At 36.9% G+C, this 25,326-nt stretch overlaps 1 protein-coding gene across 2 annotated transcripts in view; it reads left to right on the top strand.

Annotated features, from left to right (window-relative positions):
- Positions 1-25,326, top strand: part of ADAM9 (ADAM metallopeptidase domain 9) — a 163,204-nt gene that overhangs the window by 62,163 nt on the left and 75,715 nt on the right. For both annotated transcript variants that reach the window (XM_035003990.1, XM_035003991.1), the window contains exon 12: positions 20,355-20,526. In XM_035003990.1, coding sequence (XP_034859881.1) covers positions 20,355-20,526 — 172 coding nt within the window. The remainder of the gene's footprint in view (positions 1-20,354; positions 20,527-25,326) is intronic.

Below are 25,326 nucleotides of genomic sequence, written 5' to 3'. Positions count from 1 at the left end.
TTGTATATGAAGCAGAAATGTATTATGCTTGCAGCGTTGAAATGGGGCATGGCTTAAGCATGGTCTTATGGCAAAACAAAATGTTAAAGAGACAGATTGAGACTGGTTGAGACGGTGCAAGGAATGAAATTTTGGGACATCATTGCTTACAGGGATTAGTGTAGAAGTACTTTAGGAATATTAGGATAGGGGTGCCTGGGTGGCTCAGTTGGTTATGCATCTTGACTCTTGATCTCAGCTCAGGTCTTGATCTCAGGGTTGTGAGTTCAAGCCCTCTGTTGGGCTCCACACTGGGCGTGGCGCCTACTTAAAAAAAGAAGGTTAATATTAGGATAAAATTGAGTCTGTAGCAGAGATGTCTTGAGGCAACATTTGTAATGGAAAAGGACTTCTAATGAAGGAACATTGCTTTCTAGATCTAGGAATACAAAATCTTAGAGACTAAAAGGTTTTCCACCTCCCCCAAAAGGCTATAAGTAAGATGTTCACTACTGAATGAAGGGCAACCTGCTTCTTCTGAGGAATAAGTAAACTATCCCAGATGACGCTGGATTCACTTCCACTTTGAACAGAGAAGTACTCTGGGCAGAGGGCAGAATTGACAGAATGGAGATGGTGTTGGATTAACTCTTTAGATCTGGTGGGCATTACCTCATTAGACAGATGGCTCTAGCCTATTCCTAGTTGAAATGCACTTCCTCCAGCAGCTAGCGATAAATCTACATTTATTAATGGTGGTGTTTTCTCTTACATCTTCTTAGGTATTTTTGTTTTGTTTTTTAGAGAAAACTTGCCCTGCGTTCCAAGTTTACCTCTTACTCTGGTCTTTATCTTGGATTCTGTTTTTTTTATTTTTTAATTTTTTTATGATTGCTTCCTATAAAAGCTATAACCCTATGTCAGCTTTCTGATCTTTAACAACCCCCATCAGGTTGAGCAAATTCATCTTTTTTTTCTAAAAGATTTCTCAGTCCTGAGTGAGTACTCTTCTAGTTTACTGGACTCTACTGAGCCTAACTGCAGAAGGAAGCACTGAGGATAATTCTTGCAGGGCTTACTTATTCTGATAGAACTTGTGATGTATTTTTTTAAAAAATACTTTTATTATGAAAAATGAAGCACATACAGAAAATCTAGCTAAACAAATGTATAGCTGAATGCATTTTTAAAGAATTTTATTTATTTCTTTGAGAGAGAGAGAGAGCATGAGTGGGAGGGGCAGAAAGAGAGAAAGAATCTGAAGCAGACTGCCCGCTGAGCACGGAGCCCGATGTAGGGCTCCATCTCACAACCCTGAGATCATGACCTGAGCTGAAACCAAGTTGGCCGCTTAACTGATTGTGCCACCCAGGTGCCCCCAGATGAACACATTTTTATAAAGTGAACATTTGTTGTAACCACCCATGTCAGGTCACTACCAGGATCCTCAGAAATCCCTTTTGTAGTTTTCCCCATCATACCGTCTTCCCTAAAGTTAACCCTTATCCTGATTTTTATGATAATCATTTCCTTGCTTTTCTTTACAGTTTTGCCACGAAAATATGTATTCCTAAACACTTTAGTTTTTGCCTGTTTTGAGCTCTATTCATAGAATAGGTTAGAGTAAATAAACAGAATTATACAAGTATGTTTTCTATTGGTTGGGTTTTTTTTTTAGTTGACGTTGTGTTTGTGATGTTTGTCCATCCTGATACAGGTAGCTGAAGTACATTTTCATTTTTGTTGCTTCCATCTTTTGGTTTGAAGGTTGCCCCCTGGGATCTTAACTCCCCTGTACTTTCAAGTTACAACTCAATAAAAGCTTAGAAATAGGAGTTGTGGGGAGTTGTCCACCATAACTGCTGAAATAAAAAATGGCTGGAAGAGATATGTAGTGGGGTACAATGAGTGCTAAGTACATACCTCACCAATAATTAGTAATATCCACTTTAAACTTTAGCTAATGAGTTGGATATATAGTGGTATATTACTGTGCTTTTCCTTTGCATTTCCCTGATTACTAATAAGATTAGATCACCTGTTTATGTTTATGGGCCATTTGGATTTTGTTTTTTGTGAAGATACTGTTCAATCCCACCCTCCCCAGTTTTTCGATTGGGTTGACTATCTTTATTGATTAATAGAAGTCCTTTATAAATTTTTTGGCGACTTTTAGTGAAAAATTTTAATTTTAATGTAGTCATGTATATCAATCTATTCCTTTATGACTATTGCTTTTTGTATCTTATTTAGGAAATTGTAAATTTGATGTCACGGAGGTGGGCTTCTGTATTGCCTTCCAGACTCTTGATCTGTTTTAACCTTCATATTTAGGTCCATAATCCACCTAGAATTACTGTTTGTGCATTGTTCAGGTAGAGGTCAGGTTTTTTTTTTCCAATATGAGTACTTTGTTGAATTGGCACCATGTGTCAAAAAGATATCCCTTTCATTGCTTCTTTGCAGTGTCACCTTTGTCATAAATCAAGTGTCTGCAGATATATATGTCTGTTTCTGGGCTCTTCTATTTCATTTGTTTATTATTCTATATTTGTATCACTACTGTAGTTTCCTAATTTTCACAGCTTTATAATTGGTTGTAGAAAGCAAGTTGTCCTACTTTGACCTACTCATTCAAGAGTGTCTTGGCTGTTTGTGGCTTTCTCATGTAAATTTGAGAAGTGTCCAATTCCAAAAAAGTCTTGGGGGGGTTTGATTGATCTTGTATTAAATCTCTAGATTAGTTTGGTGAAGAATTAACATATTTTCAGTAAGGAATCTTCAAGTCCATGATCTTTAATTCCTCTTATAGTTCTCTATAAACTTCTTTTGGTAGTATTATTCCCATACTTTATACTTTTGGGTGCTATTGTAAATGATTTCTCTTTTAAAAATTAATTTTTTAATTTTTTGTATAAAAATAAAATTGATTTCTTATATATATTTTATATCTAGCAGCCTATTACACTTTTACAGTAGTGCTACACACCTGTAAATTCTTTTGGATTTTTACTTATATAATCATATCATCTGGTAGTAATGATAATTTTGTTTCTGCCTCATCAATCCTTATAACTTTTATTTATTTATTTTTATTACCTGACTGTACTGGCCAGGACTTCCTGTACAACATTCAAGTAGAAGTGGTGGTAATTTGCATCTTTGTCTTTTTTTTTTTTTTAACAAAGAATAGTTAACATGCAATGTTATATTAGTTTCAGGTATACAACATAGTGATTTAACAATTCTATACATTATTCTATGCTCACCACAAGTATGGTTACCATCTGTCACCATGGAGTGGTATCAGAAGGAAAGCTTTCAGCATTTTAACATTAAATATAATGTTTGCCAAATATTTTGCAGATACTTTTCTTTCTCTTTTCTTTTTCAAGTTTTTATTTAAATTCCAGTTAGTTAACATACTAAGTAATATTAGTTTCAAGTGTAGAATTTAGTGATTCATCACTTACAACACCCAGTGCTCATCACAAGTGCCCTCCTTAACTCATCACCCATTTAACCCATCCCCTGCTGGCCTCCCCTCTAGTAACCCTCAGTTTGTTCTCTATAGTTGTGAGCCTGTTTTCTGTTTTGCCCCTCTCTCTCCCCGCTCCATGTTCATCTGTTTTGTTTCTTAAATTCCACATATGAGTGAAATCATATGGTATTTGTCTTTCTCTGACTGACTTATTTTGCTTAGCATAATACCCTCTAGTTCCATCCATGTCATTGCAAATGGCAAGATTTCATTCTTTTTTATGGTTGAATAATATTCCATTGTATATATGCCACATCTTCTTTATCCATTTGATGGGCATTTGGGATCTTTCCATAATTTGGTTATTGTTGTATGCTGCTATAAACATTGGGGTGCATGTATACCTTTGAATCAGTATTTTTATATCCTTTGGGTAAATACCTGAGTAGTGCAATTGCTGGATCTTACGATAGTTCTATTTTTAACTTTTTGAGGAACCTCCGTACTGTTTTCCAGAGTGGCTGCACCAATTTGCATTCCCACCAAGAGTGTAAGAGGGTTCCCTTTTCTTTGCAGCAGATACTCTTTATTGGGTTAAGGACTATCCTTTCTCCATTAAGTTGTCTTTGTTCCTTCGTCAAAGATGTGTTGACTGTATTTGTGTGGGTTTATGTCTGGACTTGATTCTCTTCCATTGATTCATTTGTCTTTTCTTTTGCCAATACCATTCTGTCTTGATTTACTGTAGCTTTATGGTAAATCTTAAGTCAGATACTGTCACTTTTAAAATTTTGTTCTCTTTCAATATTGTGTTGGTTATTATGGGTCCTTTTTCTTTCCATAGAAACTTTAGATTGCTTTGTTGATACCCAAAAAATAACTGGCTGGGATTTTAATTGGGATGTATTGAATCTATAGATCAAGTTGGGAAGAATGGGCATCTTTATGGTATTGAGTTTTCCTATCCTTGAACATGGAATATCTCTTCATTTACTTAGGTCATTTTTGATTTTTTTTTTTTCATCAGACTTTGTAGTTTTCCTCTATAGATCGTGTACATATTTTGTTAGATTTATACCTAAGTATTTTTGTTTTGTTTTGGTTTTGCTAATGTAAATGGTATTGCATTTTTAATTTCAAATTCTAATTGTTTGTTGCTGGCATATAAGAAAGCAGCTGACTTGTATGTTAATCTGTTCTATAACCTTTCATTAATTAGTTTGCTTTAACTGCTTATTAGTTTCAGAAATTTTTTGGTTGATTCTTTTGGATTTTCTGCATAGATGACTGTGTCATTTGTGAACAGTTTTATTTCTTGTCTTCATTTCCTTTTTTATTGATTAGACTGTCAATTTTGTCTGATATTAATATAGCTTCCCCAGATTTTTTTTTCATGTTGAAAGTATATTTTTTTCCATCCTTTCACTTTGGATTTTTCTTTATCCTTATGTTTTAGATATATGGTTCAAAACAACACATGTTTAGGTTTTATTTTTTAATCCAGCTTGACAATATTTGTCTCTTAATTGTATCATTTAGTTTACTTATATTTAATGTAATTAGTAACATACTGTATTTATTTAAATGTAGATGTGATTGATTGTAAGATACATCATTATTTACATACCACTAAGAAAGAAAAAATGATGCCAATTAAATACTTTGTTAGATGAATCTGTTTCAGAGTATTTTAAATGTGTGAAGAATGTGTTTTAGGATTAATGAGATGCAGTATTTGGGTTTAAATCTACCATCTTATGTGTTTTTTATTTGTCTCACTTCTTTTATGTTCTCTTTTTTCTTTTTTTAAGATATTATTTATTTATTTGAAAGAGAGAGAGAGTGCAAGAACAGAGAGAGAGGGAGAAGCAGACTCCCCACTGAGCAGGGAGCCTGATGTGGGGCTCGATTCCAGGACCCTGGGATCATGACCCGAGCTGAAGGCAGATGCTTAACCAACTGAGCCACCCAGCTGCCCCACTTCTTTTATGTTCTTTTAAAAAATCTTCTATTTTGTTTATTTGGATTACTAGTGTGTTTTTAATATTCATTATTTTGCCTCTATTAGAATGGAAGTTATGTAATCTTTGATTTTTTGGGGGAGTTACTCTAAATATAACATGTGTCCTTGATTTATCATGTTTAATATTAAATCATATCCTTCCTTACACAAATCAAGGACTTTAGAGCTGTTTAACTTCATTTATCCACTTCCTGACTTATATAACTATCTGTCAGGAATGTATTATCACTGTTTAATGAACATTGTTCATTCCTGTTTGTTTAGATTTACCTACATAGTTATCACTTCCATTACTCGTTGGTTCTCTTGCATCTCTGACCTTCCATTTGGTATCATTTTTTAGTTATCTTGAAAAACCCTTTTTGAATTTTTTTTAATGTGTGCCTGATAGTAGTTTGTCTCTTAGCCCCCCCTTCCCCAACAATGGCATCTTTATTTCTCTTTCATTCTTCATTTAAAAATTTTTTTTAATTTAAATTCAATTTAATTAACATGTAGTATATTATTAGTTTCAAGGGTAGAATTTAGTGGTTCCCATCAATTGCATATAACACCCAGTGCTCATTACATCAAGTGCCCTCCTTAATGCCCATCACCCAATTACCCCATCCCCTCCCACCTCCCCTCCAGCAAGCCTCAGTTTGTTTCCTATACTTAAGAGTCCCTTATGGTTTGTATCCCTCTCTGATTTCATCTTATTTTATTTTCCTTCCCTTCCCCTATAATCCTGTTTTGTTTATTAATTTCCATATATGAGTGAAATCATATGTAACTGTCTGTCTCTGATTGACTTACTTTGCTTATCGTAACATACTCTATTTCTATCCACATTGTTGCAAATGGCAATATTTCATTCTTTTTGATGGCTGAATAATATTCCGTTGTGTGTGTGTGTGTGTGTGTGTGTGTGTGACACACACACCCCACATCTTTATCCATTCATCAGTTGATGGACATCGGTGCTGCTTCTGTATTTTGGCTATTGGGGACATTGCTGCTATAAACATTGGGGTGCATGTGCCCCTTTGAATCACTATTTTTGTATCCTTTGGATGAATACCTAGTAGTGCAGTTGCTGGGTTGTACGGTAGTTCTATTTTTAGTTTTGAGAAACCTCCACACTGTTTTCAAGAGTGGTTGCGCCAGTTTGCATTCTGGTGTTCATTCCCACCAACAGAGTAACAGGGTTCCCCATTCTCTGCATCTTTGCCAACATCTGTTTTTTCTGAGTTGTTAATTTTATCCATTCTGACTGGTGTGAGGTGGTATCTCATTGTGGTTTTGATTTGTATTTCCCTGGTGCGGAGTGATGTTGAGCATTTTTTCATGTGTTGTTAGCCACTTGTATGTCTTCTTTGGAGAAATGTCTGTTCATGTCTTTTGCCCATTTCTTGACTGGACTGTTTGTTTTTTGGGTGTTGATTTTGATAAGTTCTTTATAGAGCCCTGTATTGCTGTATACTTCCCTCATAGAACTGCCTTTGTTACATTTCAAAGGTTTTGAACTGTTGTGTTTTCATTTTCATTTGCTTCCATGCATTTTTAAAATGAGCATGGAATGCTTTTCCATTTCTTTGTGTCTTCCTCAATTTCTTTTGTAAGTGTTCTATAGTTTTCAGAGAACAGATCTTTTACCTCTTTGGTTAGGTTTATTCCTAGGTATCTTATGTTTTTTGGTTCAATTGTAAATGGGATCCATTCCTTGATTTCTCTTTCTGCTGCTTCATTATTATTTTTTTTTTAAAGATTTTTATTTATTTGAGAGAGAGAGAGAGCACACAGAGGGAGAGTGAGAGGAAGAAGCAGACTCCTTGCTGGGCAGAGAGCCTGATGTGGGGCTTGATCCCAGGATCCTGAGATCATGACCTAAGCTGAAGGCAGATGCTTAACCAACTGAGCCACCCAGGTGCCCCTCTGCTGCTTCATTATTGGTATATAGAAATGCAAGAGACTTCTCTGTAATGATTTTATATCCTGCGACTTTGCTAAATTCCTGTGTCAGTTCTACCAATTTTTTTGTGGAATCTTTTGTATTTCTACATAGAGTATCATGTCATTTGCTAAGACTGAAAGTTTGACTTCTTCTTTGCTGATTTGGATGCCTTTATGTCTTTTTGTTATCTGATTGCTGAGGCTAGGACTTCTAGTACTATGTTGAACAACAGTGGTGAGAGTGGACATCCCTGTCTTGTTCCTCACTTTAGGGGAAATGCTCTGTTTTTCCATTGAGGATGATATTAGTTGTGTCTTTCATATATGACCTTTATGATTTTGAGGTATGTTCCTTCTATCCCTACTTTGTTGAGGGTTTTTATCAAGAAAGGATGCTGTACTTTGTCAAATGCTTTTTCTGCATCTATAGAGAGGATCATCTGGTCCTTGTCCTTTCTTTTATTAATGTGGTGTATTGCATTGATTGATTTGTGGAGGTTGAACCACCCTTGCAGCCCAGGAATAAATCACACTTGGTCGTGGTCAATAATCCTTTTGATGTACTGTTATTAGCTAGTATCATGGTGAGAATTTTTACATCCCTGCTCATCAGAGATTTTGGTTTTTAATTCTCCTTTTTAGTGAGGCCTTTGTCTGATTTTGAGATCAAGGTAATGCTGGCTTCATAGGATGAGTTTGAAAATTTTCCTTCCATTTCTATTTTTTGGAACAGTTTCAGAAGAATAGGTAATAATTCTTCTCTAAATGTTTGATAGAATTCTTCTGGGAAGCCACGTGGCTCTGGACTCTTTATTGGAAGATTTTTGATTACTGATTCAGTATCTCTGCTGGTTATGGGTCTGTTCAGGTTTTCTATTTCTTCCTGTTTTAGTTTTGGTAGTTTCTATGTTTCTAGGAATGCATCCATTTCTTCCAGATTGTCTAATTTGTTGGCATATAATTGCTCATAATATTCTTATAATTATTTTTATTTCTGTGGTGTTTGTTGTGATCTCTCCTCTTTCATTCATGATTTTATTTATTTGGGTCCTTTCTCTTTTCTTTTTGATAAGACTGGATAGGGGTTTATCAGTCTTATTAATTCTTTCAAAGACCCAACTCCTAGTTTCCTTGATCTGTTCTGCGGTTTTTTTGATTTCTGTATCACTGATTCTATTCTTCTCCTGCTGGATTTAGGCTTTATTTGCTGTTCTTTTTCCAGCTCCTTTAGATGTAAGGTTAGTTTTTGTATTTGAGACTTTTCTTGCTTCTTGAGGAAGCCCTGTATTGCTGTATACTTCCCTCATAGAACTGCCTTTGCTGCATTTCAAAGGTTTTGAACTGCTGTGTTTTCATTTTCATTTGCTTCCATGCATTTTTAAAATTCTTCTTTAATTTCTTGGTTGACCTGTTCATTTTTTAGTAGGATGTTCTTTAACTTCCATGTATTTGTGGTCCTTCCAAATTTTTTCTCCTGGTTGACTTTTAAGTGTCATAGCTTTGTGGTCTGAAAATATGTATGGTATGATCTCAGTCCTTTTGTACCTGTTGCAGCCTGATTTGTGACCTAGTATGTGATCTGTTCTGGAGAATGTTCCATGTGTGTTCAAAAAGTGCATATTCTGCTGCTTTATGATGAAATGCTCTGAATATGCTGTTAAGTCCATCTGGTTCAGTGAGTCATTTAAAGCCCTTGTTTCCAATTGTTGATCTTCTGGTTAGATGATCTGTCCATTGCTGTGAGTGGCATTTTAAAGTCCCCCACTCTTATTATTATCAATGAATTTCTTTAAGTTTGTTATTAATTGATTTATGTAGTTGGCTGCTCCCAAGTTAGGGGCATAAATATTTACAGTTGTTAGATCTTCTTGTTGGATGGAGCCTTTTATTATGATATAGTGTCCTTCTTCATCTCTTATTACAGTCTTTGGTTTAAAATGTAGTTTGTCTGATTATAAGTATGGCTATTCCAGCTTTCTTTTGTTGTCCATAAGCATGATAAATGGTTCCCCACCCCCTCACTTTCAATCTGGAGGTGTCTTTGGGTCTAAAATGAGTCTCTTGTAAGCAGCTTATTGATGGGTCTTGTTTTTTTTTTTTTTTTAATCTATTCTGATACCCTGCATCTTTTCATTGGAGCATTAGTTCATTTATATTCAGAGTAATTATTGAAAGATATGAATTTAGTGCCATTGTATTACCTATAAAGTCACTATTCCTGTAGAATGTCTCTGTTCCTTCTAGTCTTTGATACTTTTGATCTCTCTCTCCACTCAAAGGGTCCCCTTTAATATTTCTTGCAGGGCTGGTTTAGTGTTTATGAATTCCTTTAGTTTTGTTTATCTTGGAAACTCCTTATCTCTCCTTCTATTCTGAATGATAACCTTGCTGGATAAAGTATTCTTGGCTGCATATTTTTCTCATTTAGTACATTGAATATATCATTCCAGTCCTTTCTGGCCTGCCAGGTCTCTGTGGACAGGTGTGCTGTGAGCCTTATGTGTCTACTCTTCTAAGTTAAGGACCTCTTCTCCCGAGCTTTAAGATTTTCTCTTTTCTTTGTAATTTGCAAGTTTTAGTATAATATGTTGAGGTGTTGACCTATTTTTATTGATTTTGAGGGGAGTTCTCTGAGCCTCTTGGACCTGAATGCCTGGTTTCCTTCCCCAGATTGGGGGAGTTCTCAGGTATAATTTGTTCAAATAAACCTTCTGCCCCTTTTTCCTTGCTCTTCTTCTGGGTCTCCTATAATATGGATATTATTTCACTTTATGGAATTGCTGAGTTTCCTAAGTGTACCTTTGTGATCTGATAGTTTTCCTTCCCTCTTTTTTTCAGTTTCATTATTTTCCACAATTTTAACTTCTATATCACTGATTCGCTCTTCTGTTTCATTCATTCTCATTTTTATGACCTCCCCTTGGGACTGCATCTCGGTTATAGCATTTTTAATTTTGGCCTGACTACATTTTAGTTATTTTATCTCTACAGTAAGGGATTCTCTAGTGTCTTCTCTGCTTTCTTCAAGCCCAGGTAGTATCTTTATAATTTTTCTTTTTAATTCTAGTCCAGACATCTTATTTACATCCTTATTGATTAAATCCCTGTATATGAATACTACCTCCTGTTCTTTCTTTTGGGGTAACTTTCTGCATCTCATCAATTTGTCTGTAAGAGAAAAGAAGAAAGAAAAGGAAAAAGAAACCAAAACAAAAACAGCAATAACAACAATAACAACAGAAATCTTCAGTAAGCATTTCTGGTGTATGCTGTGTACACTCTGCTATTAAATTTTGGCTGTTCTTTCCCAGTGGTCCGTTCTTTACAGAGTTCCTCCTTGCTTGTAGTGGGGAGTGTTTGGACCTTTAACTAGGTGTGCTTTGATTTTTTTTTTTAAGATTTTATTTATTTATTTGAAGAGAGAGACACAGCGAGAGAGGGAACACAAGCAGGGGGAATGGGAGAGGGCGAAGCAGGCTTCCCGCTGAGCAGGGAGCCCGACGCGGGGCTCGATCCCAGGACCCTGGGATCATGACCTGAGCCGAAGGCAGACGCTTAATGACTGAGCCACCAAAGCGCCTCTGATTTGTTTGTTAAGATAAACCTGGAAAAGAAAAGAAAGGAAAAAAAAAAAAAGTCTGATCCAAGACTAGAGAAATGGAAAAGGAACAAAAATGCAAAGAGACAAAAAACTATAAGCCTGATTCCAAAGAATAAGAAAGAAGGAAGTTAAAAGTGTAAGGAAAGAAGAAAAGAAAATAATAGAAAGAAAAGAAAAAAGCCTGATTGGAAAAATAAGAGAAAGAAACACACAAACCAACAAATGAACAAAGAATTAGAAGCCTGATACCAAAAAAAAAATAAAGAGAAAAAAAAGAAAAATATATCTAAAATAAAAGATACAATTTAAAAATTTAAAAACTAAGAAAAAAAGAAAGAAGCAAGCCTGTTCCTATTTCCACCAGAAGCTCATGTTTTGGAGCACTCTTTAAGCAGTATACTTGGTACATGTTGGGTGCCTCTGTTGGTCTTCTGATTGAGAGGCCTGCTGGGCTGGTTCACAGGCTAACTTGCCCTTGTAATGATGCCCCTGCCAAGCACAGGGGTGTGGGGCTTAGTGTAGGGAACTCCAGCCTTCACTGGAGGTGCTGTGTTTCTCTATGAAGTTCAACCATGTTGGTGGGCAGGAGGAGGGAAGAATGGTGGAGGGGAAAGAATATGGTGTCACCTCATCCTCTCGTCCCCAGGGAGGGGAACTTCTGGCCACTGCTGTTCTGGAGGCTGTCTCAGAAGAGCAAATAATCTCCTGTGTCCTGGGTTTTCTTCAGTTCCCTGCCCTTAACCTGGCTGTTCCTGGGCCTTCAGCATGCCCCACGTCACAGATCTCTTGTATTTTATCTCTGGCCAGTGGCTGGGACTCAAAACTCCAAGTTTTAAGGGGATCCATTCCACACCCCCCTCCCCGCCAGGAGAACCTTATGGAGCTCCATGTTGTCCTAGAAAAGCAGTTGCACGGTGCGCACATTGAGGCTAGGGTTTACTGTGACGCACAGTGAAAAGCTGCAACCAGGATATCTGTCATTTGCGGGAGAAGCAGTCCCCTATTCCATTCTGTCCGAGAAAAGCAGTTACACAGAGGCTTGAATCTATTGTGGCAGATAGCGAAAAGCTGCTATAAGGTTATCTGCCCTCTGCCCACACAGCTATTGAGTGGCTCCCAGCTGGCCTTTTGTTCTTGGAGAGGCAAAATTTGCTCTTCCAAATGTGCTCTGGGGAGGGCAGCAATCTCTCCCAGTGTGACCCAGGGGATCTACTCACTTATTGTGTGATCCCTACCTGCTGCATTCTTTCTCGCTCTCTCCCTCTCCCTGACTTTGCTCTGTGAAGAGGGTTCCCTCTTCTTCGAAGCCCCAAGACTTTCCTCTTCCCCCAGTTCATGGCTCAGAACCTCACATCTGCCACATTCTGTCCAACTGTGCAGATTGTTTCCTTAATCCTCAGATTATTTTCCTAGTTGATCAAAATAGTTGGATGTTAATCCAGCTGTGTTTGAGGGAGGAGGCAAGCTCAGGGTCCCCCTACTACTCCACCATCTTAAATCCTCCCTCCTCTCCTTCATTCTTGAGGACATTTTTGTTGAATATAGAATTCTAGTTATCAGTTATTTTCTCTCAGCATATTGGTATTATTACATTTTCTTTTGGGCTCCATGTTGCTGTTCATGTCAGCTATCACTAAAATGTTACTCTACTGAAGTGGATTTATCTACTTTTTGGCTATTTTCATAGTTTTTAAATTTTTTTTAAGTTTCAAGTTTTTTTCTTAAGTTTATTGAAGTTGTGGAAAGAAAAAAAAAATAGCACGCACACACACTGATATACCTGCTTAGGATTTTTGTTTTTTGAGTTTTAAAGTTTGAAGTTTGATAGTTTTCATAAATTGTGATAAATTCTCAGCCCTTATGTTTTCACATACTGCTTCTTTACATATTGCGTCTGTGCATAGTATTTCTGCATATTTGCTATCCTTCTTTTGTGATTCTAGGTAACTTGTGTAAGACCTCACAAAATCTGGTCTCCCACCTTTCTTAGACATTTTCTATCATTTTATGTTTCTTTCTGGGTAATTTCTTCTTACATCTTCTAATTCATTGAGCCTGTCTTTATTTGTATTTAGTCTGTTGTTAAACCTATCCATCGAATTCTTAGTTTTGCTTATGATGTTTCATTTCCCAAATTTCTATCTAGTTTTTTTCATACATGCTATATTACTATTGTGGATTTTATTTCCCTGCTAAAATTTTTCTGAGCTTGTCATTTTTCTCCCTGACCATAGTAAGCAGGGTGTTTTTGGTTATTGTTTGATAATTCTAGTGTCTGGAGATTGTACCTGTTTTTTTTTTCCCCACTCATAGTTTCTTTTAATTTTTTTTTTTTTGAGTGGCTTTTGGTATTTTGTGTCTTCATGTTGTATTTTGGTAATGTGTTGGTTAGTGTATTTGAACAATTTTGCTAAGAATAACTTGAGAAGAATGATTAGGTTATCTTTGGTGGTATTAAACCTTCTACTTCATATGCTGTGTAGTAAATATTAATTGAATGTTCATTATAAATTAGGCCTTTTTTTTAGATGCAGGTGATACATAGACATTTGACATTTTTCCCTAGATAACTCAGTCATTTGGAGCCAGTTCTGTTTAAAAAGTGGATAATCTAACTTTGTAATATGATTTTTGTTATTACTAAGGTATTTGGTAGGGGCTGGTAATATTTTTCTCACATATTGCACTTGGATTCCTGGAAGTGTGAGGTGCTCCTCCTGGGAGGTACCTTTCTGGAGAAATGGCTTTCTTAACCATACCCTTCAATGCCAACTAGTTCAGAAAGCCTCCATAATCAGGACACTCTATTTTTAAAAAATAAATAATTAATTAATTAATTTAGAGGGAGCAGGCAAGAGTGCGAGTGAGCAGGGGGAGGGGATGAGGGATAGGGAGAGAGAATCTCAGGCAAATTCGGCACTGAGTGTGGAGCCTGATATGGGGCTCAATCTCAGGATGCTGACCTGACCTGAAACCAAGAGTTGGTGGCTCAACCGACGAGCCATCCAGGTGCTGCAGGGCACTCTAAAAAAAAAAAGTCTCACTTTCTCTCTCTCTGTCAAATAAATAAATAGACTCTTTAAAAAAAATCTAATTAATTGCCATCATTTAGAGCCCTCTGTTAGGGCTTCCTACTCCTTGGCTGTGAGGATTAGGATAGTAATGATGGAACTGTGTTCTGATTATTTCCAGATTACTCATAGAAAGAATGTTCTAAATGATAGTTGTCTTTTTTTTTTGGTCATATTCTGGTAGGCTGTTTCCATTACTGTCGGTCACATCTATCTCCTTTTGATGCAGTTTCGGAAAACGTACCTAAGGTATGAGAAAAGAGATGAGGAGATGCTTTAAATTAATATCCTAGCACCCAGGGTGATATGTAGAGAATAAGAATACTTTAGTTGCTATTCAAGCTAAGTATTAGGAGAAAGATCACCCTTATTACTGTAGGTGCTATCCAGGGATGACTAGGCGAAAAATATCTTCATTGTAGCCCCTAGAGCCTTACTGAAGAGAAATAATGGGGATGTTTGTTACTATCTCCATCAGGTAAAAAGTACCAGAAACGCTTCTGATTTTCTTAATCCTTTCGGTACTATAGTGGACTCCATTGTGGTAAAACAGCTTTTTAAATTTTTTTTTTAATGGGTTGCTTTAGGATCAAACATTTTAGACATTGTATCTATGAGAAAATGTGTTCCAACTACAAACTAAGAAACTTATTTTAAAAATAACCTGTTTACTGGAAGAAATGGATGCCTTCCTGGAAACCTATAAACTACCAAGACTGAAACAGGAAACAATTGACAACCTGAATAGGCCAATAACCACTAACGAGATTGAAGCATTGATCAAAAACCTCCCAAAAAACAAGAGTCCAGGACCTGATGGATTCCCTGGGGAATTCTACCAAACATTCAAAGAAGAAATAATACCTATTCTCCTGAAGCTGTTTAAAAAAAAAAGAAATAGAAGGAAAGCTTCCAGACTCATTCTATGAGGCCAGCATTACCTTAATCCCCAAACCAGGCAAAGACCCCATCAAAAAGGAGAATTTCAGACCGATATCCCTAATGAATATTGATTTCAAAATTCTCAACAAAATCCTAGTTAATAGGATCCAACAATACATTAAAAGGATCATCCACCACGACCATGTGGGATTTATCTCTGGGATGCAAGGGTGGTTCAAAATTCACAAATCAATCAATGTGATAGAAAACATTAATAAGAGGAGAGAAAAGAACCATATGGTCCTCTCAATTGATGCAGAAAAAGCATTTGACAAAATACAGCATCCTTTCCTGATTAAAACTTCAGAGTATAGGGATAGAGGGAACATTCCTCAATTTCATAAAATCCATCTATGAAAAACCCACAGCGAATATCATCCTCAATGGGGAAAAGCTGAGAGCCTTTCCCTTAAGATCAGGAACACGACAAGGATGCCCACTCTTGCCACTCTTGTTCAACATAGTACTAGAAGTCCTGGCAACAGCAATCAGACAACAAAAAGAAATAAAAGGTATTCAAATTGGCAAAGAAGAAGTCAAACTTTCTCTCTTCGCAGATGGCATGATACTTTACGTGGAAAATCCAAAAGACTCCACCCCCAAATTACTAGAACTCATACAGCAATTCAGTAATGTGGCAGGATACAAAATCAATGCACAGATATCAGTTGCTTTCTTATACACTAACAGTGCAACTGTAGAAAGAGAAATTAGAGCATCGATTCCATTTACAATAGCACCAAAAACCATATGATACCTCAGAATAAACCTAACCAAAGAGGTAAAGGATCTATACTCTTGGAACTACAGAACACTCATGAAAGAAATTGAAGAAGACACAAAAAGATGAATAAATTTTCCATGCTCATGGATCGGAAGAATAAACATTGTTAAAATGTCTGTGCTGCCCAGAGCAATCAATACCTTCAGTGCCATCCCGATCAAAATTCCAATGACATTTTTCAAAGTGCTGGAACAAACAATCCTAATATTTGTATGGAATCAGAAAAGAACCCGAATCACCAAGGAAATGTTGAAAAAGAAAAAGCTGGGGGCATCATGCTGCCTGATTTCAAGCTATATTACAAAGCCGTGATCACCAATACAGCATGGTACTGGCACAAAGACAGACACATAGATCAATGGAACAGAATAGAGAGCCCAGATATGGACCCTCAACTCTATGGTCAAATAATCTTTGACAAAGCAGGAAAAAATATGCAATGGAAAAGACAGTCTGTTCAATAAATGGTGCTGGGAAAATTGGACAGCTATATAGAGAAGAATGAAACTCAATCATTCTCTAACACCATATGCAAAGATAAACTCAAAATGGATGAAAGACCTCAATGTGAAGCAGGAATCCATCAAAATCCTAGAGGAGAACATAGGCAGTAACCTCTTTGACATCGGCCACAGCAACTTCCTTCGAGATAATCTCCAAAGGCAAGTGAAGTAAAAGCAAAGATAAACTTTTGGGACTTCACCAAGATAAAAAGCTTCTGCACAGCAAAGCAAACAGTCAACAAAACAAAGAAGCAACCCATAGAATGGGAGAAGATATTTGCAAATGACACTACAGACAAAGGGCTGGTATCCAAGATCTGTAAAGAACTTCTCAAACTCAACACCCGAAAAACAAATAATCAAGTCAAAAAATGGGCAGAAGACATGAACAGACACTTCTCCAAAGAAGACATACAAATGGCTAACAGACACATGAAAAAATGTTCGTCATCACTAGCTATCAGGGAAATTCAAATAAAAACCACATTGAGATACCACCTTACACCAGTTAGAATGACAAAATTTGACAAGGCAAGAAACAACAAGCGTTCGAGAGGTTGTGGAGAAAGGGGAACCCTCTTACACTGTTGGTGGGAATGCAAGCTGGTACAGCCACTTTGGAAAACAGTGTGGAGGTGCCTCAAAAAAATTAAAACTAGAGCTACCCTATGACCCAGCAATTGCACTCCTTGGTATTTACCCCAAAGACACAGATGTAGTGAAAAGAAGGGCCATATGCACCCCAATGTTCATAGCAGCAATGTCCTCAATAGCCAAACTGTGGAAAGAGCCGAGATGCCCTTCAACAGACGAATGGATAAAGAAGATGTGGTCCATATAGACAATGGAATATTACTCAGCCATCAGAAAAGATGAATACCCAACTTTTACATCAACATGGATGGGACTGGAGGAGATTATGCTAAGTGAAATAAGTCAAGCAGAGAAAGTCAATTATCATATGGTTTCACTTATTTGTGGAACATAAGGAATAGAATGGAGGACATTAGGAGGAGGAAGGGAAAACTGAAGGGGGGAAAATTGGAGGGGGCGATGAACCTTGAGAGACTATGGACTCTGAGAAAGTGAGCATTTTAGAGGGGGGTAGGGGGATGGGTTAGCCCGGTGATGGATACTAAGGAGGGCACGTACTGCATGGAGCACTGGGTGTTACATGAAAACAATGAATCATGGAACACTACATCAAAAGCTAATGATGTACTGTATGGTGACTAACATAACATAATAAAAATAAAATTAAAGTAACCTGTTTAGAAGTGGTAGACTTTATGTAGTTCTTTTTTTAAGATTTTATTTATTTATTTGACAGAGAGAGAACATGAGCATAGAAGCAGGCAGAGCAGCAGACAGAATTAGGGGGAGAAGAAGATTCCCTGCTGAGCAGAGAGCCTGATACGGGGCTCAGTCCCAGCACCCTGGGATCATGACCTGAGCTGAAGGCAGACGCTTAACTGACTGAGCCACCCAGGTACCCCCAAGAGAAGTGCTAGACTTTATGTAGATTAGAATTAGGGACTTAATTGCAGAAATATACCATATGTCTGCACAATTTCTGTGGTTATTGGCTGATTAATGTATTCTTACAGAAAACATTATTGTATGTGTACTACATGGCAGGCAAGATACTTACCATATGTAGATCAACAATAGCAAATAAAAAGCAGTCACAAGACTCTGTTTAAATGGAAGTCTCCTACCAAAAAATAAATAAATAAATTGAAGTCTCCTTTGTTTATGAGATAATTACTAGATACTACTACTCTGACATTGTCACCTGATGTCTATTAGACTCAGACTTCCGTTATCTCTCCTAAAACCTGCTCTACCCACAGTCTTCTCTATGTCAGTTAATGGTAACTCCTTCCTTCTCGTAGTTTGGCACAAAAAATGTTGGAGTCATCCTTGACTTCTCTCTTTTTATTCACATTCTTCATCTTAAGTGCTATTCCTTTAAAACATATAAATAATCCAAACACTCCTTACTGTGTGCACTGCTGTCATGCTGGTACATCATCATCAGTTGAGTGGATTTCTGCAGGAACCCTTTGTATGTTCTTCCTGCTTAAAATAGTAACCATGGTGATCCTATTAAAGCACAAGTCAAATCATGTTACTCCTGCTCACTTTCCATTGTATCGTCCCCCCAAATTCCTCATTTCTCTCACAGTTTACTGTGAGAGTCAAGTCTTACAATGGCCTATTCTCACCTTTGTTGACTGCATCTCTCATTACTCATTCCTTCCCTGACTCACTCTACTCCAACCGCACTGGCTTCCTTATTGTTCCCTGTACACTCCAGGCAGGCTTTTACCTTAGGCTTTCACACTTGCTATTCTTTCCTGGCGTGATGTTCTTTTCCCAGATATCCAGTTCTGATTCGGTTGTCACAGTGTTTGAAGTACCTGTCCTGACTGCTATTGCTTCCCTTCCCCCACCCCCCCACCTCGGTCACCTGCTTCACCTCCTCCCTATTTTACCCCCATGGCACTTATCACCTTTGTATACTCTGCAGTTTACTTACCATGTGTATAGTTTGTCTCACTCACTAGAATGCCATATTTATAGGGGTGAGGATTTTTGTCTGCTTTGTTCACCATTTTATCCCTTGCACAGGAGAAGAGTGCCTTGTGCATAATAATGTTCAAATACTTGAATGAATGGTATTGTACAAGAGGACTCTTCCTCACAATATCACTAATAGAGATTAGTGAGAAAAAGACTATTGAAAACAAGCCTTTTATTGTCAATAGATTTGTGGGAGATCTTTTCTTTCTATGTGAACCAAAATATTGCCTTGCCCCCCCCCTTTTATTTTTTGTTACAGACAATTGACCTTTCTTTGTCTGTGGGTCAGTCTGTTAAAATCCTTCAAAACCCCACATTCAAAGACTTTTTTTTGTCAAATAGTAGTTAACGGTACAAAAATGTCTAGGCAGACTGCTTTCCATTTCCAAGAGCCAAGAGTCAGGACTATGTACTTCTCTGGAAAGTTTGGACCAGTTAGCAAAGAAGAGTGTAATATGTATATCCAGAACACAAAGTCTCACAGAAAGGATCTGTTTCTTAGGTTCCTTGGAAGTACGAAAGAGCCAACATAGACAGGGATGCCTCCTTAATAAGTATAATGCACCACAGTTTTCATTTCTGATGCTACTCTTGGCACCACTGCTCAAACTGTTGAAAGAGATTCTTTCAGGCACCAAATTCCCCTGATAAAATTTTAATGGGACTTGGATTTCTCAAAGATCCTTGGTGTAGATGTGGGTATGTTTCTCTCTGCTCTTCAAAAGTGAAAATAGGCAATGGGACTATCTGGATGTATTTTAGAGTTATTGAGTAAACCCATAACTAAAAAAACCCCAACAACATGTAGAACAAATCAAAATTGCATTTTTATAGATCTCACATGGATAGCTCAAGGTGGACAATTTCTAGAAGCCCATCTAGCCTTCCGAGTAGTAAGCATGGTTCTCAGGAGTTATCATAAGGTTTAAGCCTCAAACTGTAGCTAAAATTCTGCACTGTGCATTTTGCTTCTTGGTGGCTATCATGCATCCTCCCTGGAATGCCCATTCACGTTATTTTCACATGGCTCCCTGTATGTGATAGTGAGGGGAACATAAGAATGTTACCCTGTAGAGTGAAAAAGATTGGGGAAACATATAGCTAGTGTCAAATATTTGAGGAACTTTTATTATAGAAGGTAAATAAAACTGAATTTTGGATAGGACTAGATAATTTCTAAGGTCTTCTTACGATTTTATATATTAATGTAATTTATATGTTTGGAAGACATTTTCATGGAGGTATAATATAACCAAAATAGTGAATTATTATGTAGTAACTGAAATAATGTACTATATTTATTCTCATTTCTCTATTTTTTTCTCTCTGTTTTTTAGTAGTTTATTTTCTGCCATTGTAAATATTCACTTCTTGTTGGTTGAGGACATGATTTAAAATTTCAAAATGAATAATCGCTATGACATAAGATCTTTTTCTTAATGTTTATTATAGAGGTTCCAGAAACTTTAGCAGTTGCAGTGCAGAGGACTTTGAGAAGTTAACTTTAAATAAAGGAGGAAACTGCCTTCTTAATATTCCAAAGCCTGATGAAGCCTATAGTGCTCCCTTCTGTGGTAATAAATTGGTGGATCCTGGGGAAGAGTGTGACTGTGGTACTCCAAAGGTCAGTTTAATTTTTGATTTTTGCTTTGTGAAGTTACCTCAGGATTTGGAAAAAATGGAATAGCTTGCTTTGGGCAACTGGCATAGGAGTTGGTGAAATTTAGTGGCAAATGAGGATTGGTATTTTGCTTGTGGGGATATATGCCTGGGATTGGTCATGTGTTCCTTCCCAGAATATAACTAATGGTGTCATCTGTTTTGACATCAAGGAAAGCACTGTGTTTATTCTTCTATTTTTTGCTACCTTCTGCCATTTCTGTTATGGTTATTAGGTCATTTATTTACTTTAAAGAACTAATCAGTTTTTCAGTTCGCTCTTTATTTGTAAGCTTCCACTGTTCCGGCACTACCATTGCAGAAATATTTGTTCAGTTGGACTCATTTTAATAATAAATTGAAGCTGATCCATTTTCCAGAGTCCTTCAGGAACAAAATTCTTGCTACTTAGGTTAGCATTCTCCCTTTATTCACCTTCAGTGTTGTGCCCATTGATCTCTGGCTCTGTCAGACCTGTTTTGCACACTTAGCGCCTTAAGCCCATGCCCATCTTTGTTATTATTATTCTGTATCTTAGCCATTCTCCTCTCAAAGTGGCCTGTGTAAAAGTCCTTTTCTTCCTGGCCTTGCATTAAATTTTGAAGAAATTTGTTTAGTTGTGTTTAAGCTTGACCATATTCTTAATGTTTTCCACAAGTACTTCTTCTTCCATATCTGACCATATCTGACTTTTGCCAGATGACTTCATGCTCTAGAAAGACAGCATATATTTTATGATGTACTTGTGACGGGCCTTCATTAGACTGTTGCTGACTTTCAGGGACTTCTGCTAAATGTTTTGCGTGGTAAAATCCTCACAATAACCCTAAGAAGTTGATATTTTTCGTATTCTCATTTCAAATGACGAAAGTAAGGCCCTAACAAGGTTTAAATTAACGTTATACTCTTTGGGTGACCAGGCTCTTCTCCTTTCCAGGCATTCTCAGATCTTTCTTCTGTAAATATTATATATCTTTTGCTTTCTCCTAACTGTTCACTTCACTACCAAACTTGCTGAAATAGTCTATATTTGCATTTTGAACTTTCACACTACAGAATTACTCTTTAAGAAAGAATACCGGGGCGCCTGGGTGGCTCAGTCGTTAAGCGTCTGCCTTCGGCTCAGGTCATGATCCCGGGGCCCTGGGATCGAGCCCCGCATCGGGCTCCCTGCTCCGCGGGAAGCCTGCTTCTCCCTCTCCCCTTCCCCCTGCTTGTGTTCCCTCTCTCGCTGTGTCTCTCTCTGTCAAATAAATAAATAAAATCTTTAAAAAAAAAAAAAAAAAAAAAAAAAAGAAAGAAAGAATACCACTTCCGTCTCGAATACCACTTCCATCTCAAATACCACAGATTTTTTTTGGTACAAAAGTTTCAAATAGTAAGTACAAGCAAAGTTCCCTTTCATACCATTATTTCCTCCATAAATTTTTAAACTTCCTTCTACATTGGTAATCATTTTTATAAGTTTAGTGTGTTTCTTTTTAGACTTTGTACCTTTATACACACATATATAAAATGTACATTTGTAAATAGTTGGGTTTGTTTTAGGATTTTATTTTATTTTATTTTTTATTTTTTTAAAGATTTTATTTATTCATTTGAGACACAGAGATACAGAGAGAGAGAGAGAGAGAGAGAGCATGAGGAGGGGGAGAGGCAGAGGGAGAGGGAGAAGCAGGCTCCCTGCTGAGCCAGGAGCCCGATGTGGGGCTCGATCCCAGGACCCTGGGATCATGACCTGAGCCGAAGGCAGACGCTTAACCATCTGGGCCACCCAGGCGCCCCAGGATTTTATTTTATTTTTTTGCGTATCAGACTTAATATGTTGTATGTAGAGGTTTTGTTTTGTTTTGTTTTGTTTTCTATTAATATATCTTGGAGATTTTTCCATGTCATTACCCTATGTAGACATGATCTTTTAATCTGCTGATTAGTATTCCCATATAAGGATGTACTGGTATTCCCATTTAAGGATATACTATGATTTCTTGAACCATACTCTCATTAATGGACATTTACTTATTGTAATTAGTATTTTTCTGTTGCAAACAGTACCTCTTTGTGCACATCCCATGTATATATAGGCAGGTATGCAAGTATTTCTCTAAGATAATTACATAAGGGTAGAATTACTGAATTGAAGAGTATGTGTTTTTAAATTTTATTAGAGGCTATGAAATTTCCTACAAAAAGCCTGTGTCAATTTGCACTTCTACCAATAGTTTATTGTGGCATTTGGTGCCCCGCTACAGTATAGTCTTTCCAGGAAAGAATAATAAATATTTTCTTAAGAAGATATTGTTTCAGTTCTTAATCTTTTCATATGCTTATAGACTATGTGCATATTTTTTTGTATGAATGACCATTTTATATCCCTTATCAATTTTTCTGTTGGGTTATTCATTCTTTTAAATTGATTTTTAGGAGCTCACGTATTGTGGGCAAAGTCCATTGTTTTGTATATGTTTTAATATTTCTCCTTTGTATCTTACAATTTAGCTTTTAAAAAATTAGTTAACTTTATCTTTTAGAGAAGTTTTAGGGTCACAGAAAGATTGAATGGAAAGTACCAAGAGTTCCCATATACCACCCCACACACAACCTCCCATACTGTCCACGTCCTGCAGCACAGTGGGACATTTGTTACAGTCGGTGGCTACATTGACAAGTCATCATCACCCGAAGTTTCCATTAAGGTTCTCTCTTTTCTTCCCCCAGTCTTACTTTTTAATTATAATTTTTAATTCATTTCCATTTTGTGTTCTATCAGTTTTTTTCTAGTTTACATTTTTTCTTCTCTTTTCATTTCCTTTATTTATTTACTGTTCATTTATTTATTTATTTTTTAAGTTTTTATTGAAATTCCAGTTACCATACAGTGTAATATTAATTCCAGGTGTACCATATAGTGATTCAACACTTCCATACATCACCTGCTGCTCAGCATGCCAAGCACACTCCTTAATCCCCATCACCTATTTCACCCATCCCCCCCACACTCTTCCCTCTGATAACCATCAGTTTGTTCTCTATAGTTTTGAGTCTGTTTCTTGGTTTGCCTTAGGATTCACTCTTGACATTTAGCTTTTCATAGGATGTATTTTATTATACGGAAATTTGAAATTTAAATGAAGGAAAATTTATCAATTTTTTTCCTTAAGATTTAATGAATTTTGTATTTTGGCTCAGCTTGTAGTACTCTTATTTCAAGACTGTCATCATAGCCCCTCCATAATTTCTTTTAGCATTTTTGTAATTGAAAATGTTTATATTAGCTCTTTAGTTGAGGGGGGCCACGTGAAATAATCTAGGGCATTAACTTTTATCCACTAATGATCAGTTGTTATAAAACCATTTAAAATTGTACTTATAAACAAAATTCCTGTGTATATGGTCTGTTTCCTCGAAGCCATATGTCTTACATAGTGTTTTTGAAAACAATTTGGCAGCTTTATTAAAGTATAATTGAATACAGTGTTAAAGAAACCAAATTTGGACTTAGATAATGAAAGGCTTTATTCAGAATAAAGACTATTGTAATAGGGAGAATGCTCTGATCTCAGAAATCTGAAAGCATCTTAAAATGAAATAAGAAAAGGTTTTTCTTTTAAAGGGTCAAGGTGAGGGCAAGCTGATAAGCAGAATCTTTTAAGAGGAAGCTGGATAAGCAAGGGGAAATGACCAGTGAGGTCTGATATGAAAGTGTTCTGCTGTAGTCAGCTGATTTCCACGAATAGCTGATAGGAGGGAGGGGGTGGTACACTCCACTTTTTCTGTAGGGACAAGCAGAGCTCAGGGGCCTGTAGGAAAGAGAGAAGCTTTACTAAAAAACTAATAACTATGTTAGGACAGAGCAAAGAGTAAGAAATGTGCAATTGTGAAAACTTGGTCAACAATAAACTGCATATATTTGAAGTATATAAGTTGATACATTTTTGATACATGTATACTTGTGTGAAACCATCTTCATGATCAAGATAATAAACACGTCATTATCCCAAAAAGTTCTTTGTGACTCTTGGTACTCCCTTCTTTCCACAGCCCCCACCCCCACTTTTTAAAAAAGATTTTATTTATCCATTTGACAGAGGGAGAGTACAAGCTGGGGGAGTGACAGGCAGAGGGAAAGGGAGAAGCAGGCTCCCCGCTGAGCAGGGGGAGCCCGATATGGGACTCAATCCCAGGACCCCAGGATCACGACCCGAGCCGAAGGCAATCGCCTAACCAGCTGAGTCACCCAGGCGCCCTTTCCATCCCTTTTTGTTCTCCCATCCTCAGGCAATCACTGATCTCCTTTCTGTCATTATACATTAGTGTGCATTTCCTAGAATTTCATGTAAGTGGAATGATTTTTTTTTTCTCTAGCTTCATTCCCTCCGCATAATTATTTTGAGATTCATCCATGTTTCTACTGTGTCAGTAGTTCATTCCTTTTTATTGCTGTTTATCATTGAGTAGTATGGACATGGTACCGTTGGTTTATCTTTTCATCTGTTCATGTACATTTGGGTTCTTTCCAGTTTTTGGCTATTAACACGTAAAGCTGCTGTATTGGAAGACTTGCATACAAGTCTTCATATGGACTTATGTTTTCATTTCTCTTGGATAAATACCTAGGAGTGGAATGACTGGGTCATATGTTAGGTGTATAACTTTTCGAGACATTTTCAAATTGTTTTCCAAAGTGTTTGTACCATTTTACATCCCCACTGTCAGTGTATGAGAGTTCTAGTTCTTTTACATCCTTGGCAACACTTCATATAGT

Source organism: Mirounga leonina, unplaced genomic scaffold (genome assembly GCF_011800145.1).
Source record: "Mirounga leonina isolate KUSES-001 unplaced genomic scaffold, KU_Mleo_1.0 Mir_128, whole genome shotgun sequence".
Taxonomy (NCBI): Eukaryota; Metazoa; Chordata; class Mammalia; order Carnivora; family Phocidae; genus Mirounga; species Mirounga leonina.
This window is presented reverse-complemented; position numbering and strand designations above follow the sequence as displayed.